Source organism: Mus caroli, chromosome 9 (genome assembly GCF_900094665.2).
Source record: "Mus caroli chromosome 9, CAROLI_EIJ_v1.1, whole genome shotgun sequence".
Classification (NCBI taxonomy): domain Eukaryota; kingdom Metazoa; phylum Chordata; class Mammalia; order Rodentia; family Muridae; genus Mus; species Mus caroli.
The window spans coordinates 3,891,673-3,899,514 of record NC_034578.1 but is presented as its reverse complement, the minus strand read 5'-3'; the positions used below and the strand labels follow the sequence as shown (position 1 = coordinate 3,899,514).

The following is a 7,842-nucleotide window of genomic DNA, read 5'->3' as shown; positions in this document are numbered from 1 at the left end:
ATGTTTTTATAATGTAAGAACTTTACCAAGATAGAACTTATATATATATATATATATGTGTATATATATAAAAATATAATATATAATTCATTCATTTAAAATGAACAATTCAGTGGCTTTTGTGTCTTTATAGAATTGTACAACCATTACTACTATCAGTTCTAGAACATTTCCAACCACCCAGGAAAGAAACTTTATATCGGTCCCCAGCTGCTTTATTCCCTACAACTTCTGACAACTACTCTCCTTTCTGTTTCTATGTATTTTTCTATTATCAACATTTCGTATAAATAGAATCATACAATATGTGACATTTTGTGTCCACCTTCTTACTTAGTATGAGGTTTTCAAACTTTATCCATATAATAGCATGTCTCAGCCCTTCATTCTTTTTTTTTTGTTCTTGTTGTTGTTTAATACACATTTCATTGTCTGAATCTACCACATTTATTCACACATGCATCATGTGATGGACATTTTTCCACTTTTGACTATTGTGAATAATGCTGCCATGAACACTGGAGTGCAAGTTTTTGTGCTTTAATTTATCACAGGTATACACACACAGTAGTGTAGTTGCTGGGTTTCTGCTTAACATTGTGAAGTCTTTGCTCTTTGCTTGTTTTTGAAACTATTTATATTTATATGCATGTATGTCAATATGCACACATATGTGCAGGCACCCAAGGAAGCCACCAGAGAGGATCAGATTGCCTGGAACCAGAGTTAACAGATGGTTGTAAGTTGTCCATCTGGGTGCTGGAGACTGAACTCAGGTCCTTGGAAGAGCAGCAAGCATTCTTAGCCTCTGACCATCTATCTCTCTAGTCACTGTTTGTTTACTTTTGTTTTTTGCTTATTGATAGTAAGACGTTTCCAGCCTGCAATAAAAGTGAAATGGCTTTCCTTCTCAACAGAGCACCTTGAGCTTAGACAGCAAAGGTACCAGATATTGTCTTCAACAGTCAACATCTGGTTGGGTATGCACAGTGACTTTCAGTAAGAGAAGCCAAATGGAACACTTGCAGTAACAGAGTATCAGTTAGTCTTTTCATGACGATATGAAGCAAATTTAATAAACAATGCTAACAATAACAGGTAATAAGTGTTATAAACTAGTTCTGCTATGTAACCTATGAAGTAAAAATGTTATTCAATTTTAGAACTCCTAAAATGTTGTAGAGTGTCTCTAGACTGGTTCTAGAATTCTCTAAAAATTAAAAAAAAAACCATAAGACTAATAGCAATTATTCTTTCTGTATTAACTGGGTAGAGTTGGGAAGAAAAGGTTTAGTTTGAATTAAAACAAACAAACAAACTAAAACAACAAAAATAGACTTCATTAAGTAGAAAACTATTTAGAAGAAACTGAAGTGGATCAAAGACATCTCCACTGGGGGTGCTACCAGGAAGTAGGAAATACATCAGACTAGGTTATTTTTCCTGGATCTGTGTACATTCGATACTATCATTTACATTTTCTACAAGTACACAGAATTTGTCACCAAATAAAGCATGATAAGAGCTAGTAAATATTAACAGAAAAGAGAAATGAGGAACTCCTCTAACCCAACATTTTTTTATTGGGTTTTGTTAGAAAAGTTCCCTGTTGTAGAGTTTCTGGCTGTTGTGAGCATAAAGATTAATTTGAATGTTTGTCTACCAACCCACTTCAGAGGCCAGTAGGAGACACAGAGGGCAGCTAGAGCCAAGAACACACCTGGTGGTACATTTCGTTTGTAATACCTTCAAAGCACAAATAAGTACACTTATATCCATCATAGTAAATGATGGCCATTATTTTTCAAAGAATAATTATAATTTGTATGGTAATGACCTTGCTTAATGAAATATTTGTATGCGTGTATGTGTTCATAAGCACGTGTGTGTATGTGCGCGCGCACACACATGAGTGCACATAGTCCTTTTTCTACAAACAGAAACCAAAGTGATCAATTTGCTTTACTACAGCAGGTAAGAGAAAAGTGAATATTTAACTAAAGGGTATATTATGCAATTTTGAATAAAGGTGGCTTCTCATTTAGACTAGAATTGTGAATGAATATTAGGAAAAACAATAGAATTATTATTTTCAAGGAACCTTCAATCACCCTCACGGCTGAAGGTTGGAGAGGAGTGTCCCTGACACACGACTTGGTGCGTAATGTCCAGTCATCAGTTGCTCACAGCTCTCTTCGTCCTGACGACTCAGCAGCCAACCCAGGAACTGGATTTTACCACACTAACCACGTCTTCCTTCTCTGTATCATACTTGAATGTTTTACGTCCTGAAAAGAAGTAAATGTAGCCTAGAAGAGATAAAGTTGAAATTGTGGTTACTGGAGATTTCTTGGAGAGATGCATGGATCTCTAAGGGAGGCTTATAATACAACCACAGCTTTCTTGACATGGTATCAATGAGGAATAAGGGGTTGGTTAGATGGCAGTGAGCTTGTCTTCTGGGGATCTCCAACAAGCTCTAGAACCTGACCCCTAAGTTTGCAGATCATTCCTCAGTCTTTCCTTTGTTCCAGCAGGGTATGGGCTTCACTTCTGGCCATGTGAAGGCATGTTCATCATGCTTTGTGATTTTGCTTAGACTGCTCTCTTCACAGAAGTCCTTCCTCCTTTTTTATAGCTTAGCAAATGTTTAGCTGTCCTTCAGAACCAACTAAGGTCTTATGAAATAGCCAACTGCCATGTTTGACCCCACCTGTCTCAGATCACTCTTTGAAATCACTCTGAAGCCTATTAACACCAATCAGCCCTAATTATAGCCTGTTTCATCTTCCAGTGGCTTCATCTGTGTTATATAGATAGGCTTTTCCCAAGGATACTCAACATTCCATAAGAACAGAGGCCACATTTGGAATCTCTTCTGAGTTTCTGAACACTGTCTGTCTCTGTATTACGTACTCAAGAAGAACATGATTCAAAGGATATATTTGAATTTGTGTGGTTTATATAAAATACTCATTCATCTAACTTCTTTAACTATGTGTTTGATTTTAGGAGTTGGATTATGGAAAGGTCAAAGGTTGGGGAGGCTGAGACTACAGCTCCTGCATTGAAGCTCCACTATGATACTGTTGTTTGATTGTTTTTTGAGAAAAGGTCCCATTTTGTATTTCAGACTGTAGTCAAACCTTTAATCTATCTGCTTCAACCTCCTAAGCACTGGGATTACAGGCTGAAGCTGTACCTTTTGTGGTTCATTTGAAAAAGGGTCTCTCACATCCCAGGCAGTCCTCAGATCTGCCATGTAGATGAGGATGGCTTTGAACTTCCTTTTCCCAAGTTCTGGGATTGCAAGACACATAACCAGCTTATGTTGTGTTGGGAATTGATTCCAGGGCTGTGCATGGTAGTTAGGTCAGGGTCAGGGTTAGCTGCATCCCACTTGAAGACATACTATTTTTTTTCTTTTTCTTTTCTTTCTTTCTTTTCTTTTCTTTTTTTGTCTCTTAAACCATTTCCCAACTGGAAGGTGGGCATTGCTACAGGTGCATAAACACAGAACACTTCGTGCAGCAAGGCTTGAAGAACAGCAGTGCAGGTAAGTGAGGCCAGGACTCAAGTGAAGGTGGAATTGTTCCAGCCCACGTTGGCTGCGTTCATGGAAGACATACTTTTAAACATGTCTATTAGTAAATGGAAAATCACAAATTTATTTGTATTAACTTATTTTTCAAGAAAGGATTTTAAAAATAATTCTTCTCCTAGAAGGTAATATGGCTATTTTAATGTATGAAATGACAGTGACCTCCATTGAAACCCATTTCTGTTGAGTTAAAGCAGAGCCCAGATTGCTTGTTCTAATTTCCTGGGGACATTTTTGGTGGGCAAACTCACCATTCAGTTCCACAGCAGCATCTATATGGCCACTCACTCCTGAAAACTCTTCTTCAGTGGTTTTTGGGTAGTCTTTTTCCATTTTCTTTTTTCTTTCATCATAGCTGAAAGATATTATTTCGTAAATAAGTTACTGATGATTATAGGTGATATTAAGGTGATCAGTAATCTTATTAGCTAGGTCTGATTTTGAACATATTTGAGATATCTGTCTCTCTCTCTTGAATGAATAAATGAGTGTGTGAATTATCAGTACATTAGAACCAAGAAAATCTACAATAACTATATCTTTTAAAAATGGCTCTTGCTAAATTCCAAACATTATTTTATTTTACATTCTGGACACTGGAACCCTGCATCTTCTTTCACCTCTTCCCACATTTCCATATTACCCCACCATGCAGATCCACTGGCTACTGATGAATGCTGGCAGATGGGCAGCAATTGTCTTTGACTGTATACATGGAAGAGCCCCTGGCTCTAAAGTATAGTTCCACATGTGAGCCTCTTTCTTTCAAATCACATCTCCTGGATCCATTGCTCTTTTCTGGAAGGTGAGACTAAGCAGATAGTGGGTTAGGATTCTAGCTCTGACATCAGTTAAGTGTGTCCTTCTGTGACCTAAATTATACTTGTAAAAGGCTGTGACTGTTAGTCAGCAGTACAGTATAAACTCAAGATAGGTGGGAATGACTCTCACTCTTTAGTGAGATGTCATTTAAAATATGAGAAAGTCCCTTTTTCATGAACACAGAGCCCCAGGCTGGGGCATTCCCATCTACACATATCACCAGTAGGTCAGCTATTTTTTTTTTCTCCCTGGGTTGCTGGGTAGTTTCCTATGGCAGATAATGGCCACAATCTCCTGAAATGTGCCTCTGCCTTCATGGCTTAGGAGAAAACAGCTGCTGAGATCTGAGGGGCAACTGAGCCCCTACAAGAGGTGTTCAGGCTAAAGGGACAAGGAGCTGGGCTGCTCTCTAGTACTATGGGCAGGGGTGGAGGAGAGGGAACTCTTCTAACATGTCAACAGATCAATCCTGATGTATTAATATTCCATCAAGACACATACTTACATAGATATAGGACCAGGGCTCTGAACCACTGACACAAGGCTACCTGCTTTCATTTTGCCAAGTAAGGACATTATCATTAAATCACCTTTACCTTTCTCTCTCATAGGTTCACAAGGAAAGACTGTATAGCTAAGGAAGGCAGGGAGGATGTAACCTGAGAAAAAGACAGTTCCTACCAATGACTCACAGTGCTGACAAAAGATGCTCCTCCCCTTTGTAGTATGGTGCTTCCCTTATTTGGTTATGAAAACCTGTCTTGCCCTTTGTGGACAGATATTTGGGTATCCCAGTGACAGAGCAAAGAATATTATACCTATAAGTAGATGGCTTTGTGTTTGGCTTTTTGACCCTTATCTACCCACAGTGTAATTGAGAAAATATGAGAATATTCTCTGAGCTGTAGGCTATCATTTGGAAAAGATCCATCACGAGGATAAGAAAATTCACATGCATGTTATATGACACCCTCCCCTGCCTTATGTGGGAGCCAAGACAAGCTCCAGCCATAGATGCTGTGGCTTATTTTGATACTCAAGAACTAGAATCTAGCTTTTTAGTTGGAGGTCTAGCAGACTCTGTAATTTGATCTGGGACCCTAAGGCATCAACAAATTTAATTCTTAATTTCTCTCTCTCTTTTCTTTTTTGTCTTTCCTTGTTTCCTTTGTGCCACGTTTAGTTTTCAATCTTTAAACCTGTGTCAGCAGATCACATTTTGCACCAGGCAAGGGTTAAAGCAACCGACAGAGGACTGGAAGATGGTGGAGGTGATCCTGAGAAACAGGCCAGGCAAGGGCAGCCACTGTTGTGGTAAGGACTTTGCCAACAGGACTACAGAAGAATTTATGTGCAGCAATAATCATGAACCTTTTGAGTCAATAAGTAAACTGTGAAATGAACCAAAGAATAAATATATCTGGCAGACAAAAGAGACATTTCATTTGGATTCAAGGCACATGAGATATAGATTCAATGAACCACTTCCTAGCTGTGTTATTTTAGCATTCATCTTTATGTGTGAGTGTGTGTGTGTATGTGTATGTGTGTGTGAGTGTATGTGTGTATTAGTGTGTATGTGTATGAGTGTGAGTGTGTATATGTAAGTGAATGTGTGTATGTGTGCGAGTGTGTATGTGTGTGAGTGTGTGTATTTGTACATGAATGTGTGTATGTGTGTGAGTGTGTGTACGTGTGTGAGTGTATGTGTTTATTAGTGGGTATGTGTATGCGTGTGTGTATATGTATGTGAATGTGTATATGTGTGTGAGTGTGTATTTGTATGAGTGTGAGTGTGTATGTGTGTGTATGTGTGTGTGTGTGCATGTGTGTGAGTGTGTATGTGTGTGAATGTGTGTGTAGGCTAGTGGACACCTTGTGAGAATCTGTTCTCTCCTTCTACCACGTGGTTCTCAGGGAATGAGAACAGGCATATTCTTTTAATTGTTCAGTCATCTTGCTGATATACCATGTGGTATGTTGGTCCCGTCATTAAAAATCTCAGAGATGCTCTTTTAAAGTGTTGAACAAAGGCAATAAAACATCCTTCCCAATATTGCTGAGGAAGCAGATGGGGGTGACAGAGTGAAGAGCTCCTGAGATACTGTATAGCATGACTCTTGTCACATGACAAGACAACAAAGTGACTATTAGCTGACCTTGACTATTACAGAGAACATTTTGACTGATAATCTACTATGTGCTATGATCTGCTAAAAATGCTGTTGTATTTTCTTATCTCTAAAGTCTTGTCTATGAAACCCGAATACTGACATTTCATTCATCAACATTTGCCTAATCTGTAGATTAAAGGATAAGGCTAGGAGTCATTGCCAGTAACTTAGTGATATCACAATGCAGAGACACTCAGTATAGGTTTTCAGGTACACCTTCCTCTCCACATTTGAAATTGCAAATGTTGGCAAAGCACCTGACTTTCTGTTTAACTTAATATAATACTGTATTTGAATTGTTGGTTTGTCAAGCATTTCTGGTGGCTTGCCTTTGTTCTTTTGAGACAGGGAATTCATGAAGCCCAGGCTGGCCTTGAACTAGCTGTGTAGCTGAACTCCTAATCCTCCTGCCTCTACCTCCCTAGTACTGGGATTACAGGCATACATCACAATATCCCACTCTTTCTGGTATATGCAGCCAGCTTCTCTTTACTATATGACACTCTTCCATTGTCTGTACTCACTTCATTTTTATGGACACACAGTATCAATCAAATGAGTTATCACATTTTTATCTACCAATTCAACACTTAAAGAGAAGGTAATTGGGATTGTTTCTACCACTTGGTTATTATGCTGCCACCACAAATATTTGTGTATAGCATTTATTTCTTTTAGGAACAGGCCTGTGAGTATAACCCTGGACCTAATGTAATTCTATTGAGCTTTCTCAGGTAGAGGAGCCAGGCCAAGTGCCCCTAGTAGCTCTTCACCCCATCAACTGTCGGATGAAGGCTCTGCCTTCCCTGCATTCTCAGCAATATTTGTTAGGATTTGAATAAGTAGTTGAACTTATATTTTTCTCTAAAATTTTTTTCTCATTTTAGCATTTGTATGTAAGGCATTTAACCACTTTTGACTTAATTTTATCCACGTTGTGAAGAGTCCAGACCCATGCTTTTATGTGCGGCTCTTCACTTGTACCAACAGAATTTATTGAGAAGAATATTGCCACCCCACTGAATGTCCTCTGCAGCTTGTGAGCCAGCTTACTACAGCCATATGGGTAGAATTCTGGAGTCCACACTTCATTCCATCGATGTACCTGTGTGTCCTTATGCTCACACTACATTCTGTCCATTTACATGCATGTCCTTATGGTGCTCACACTTCATTCCATGCATGTACCTGTGTGTCCTTATGGTGCTCACACTTCATTCCATGCATGTACCTGTGTGTCCTTAT

General features: G+C 38.8%; 1 protein-coding gene across 1 annotated transcript in view; it reads right to left on the bottom strand.

Moving 5' to 3' along the window:
• Positions 1-409: 409 nt before the first annotated feature.
• Positions 410-7,842, bottom strand: part of Mmp20 (matrix metallopeptidase 20) — a 48,828-nt gene continuing 41,395 nt past the window's right edge. The window contains exons 9-10 of the mRNA XM_021172909.1: positions 3,853-3,956; positions 410-2,309 (exon numbers count right to left, since the gene is read on the bottom strand). Of these exons, the coding sequence (XP_021028568.1) occupies positions 2,209-2,309; positions 3,853-3,956 (205 nt within the window). The 3' untranslated portion in view covers positions 410-2,208. The remainder of the gene's footprint in view (positions 2,310-3,852; positions 3,957-7,842) is intronic.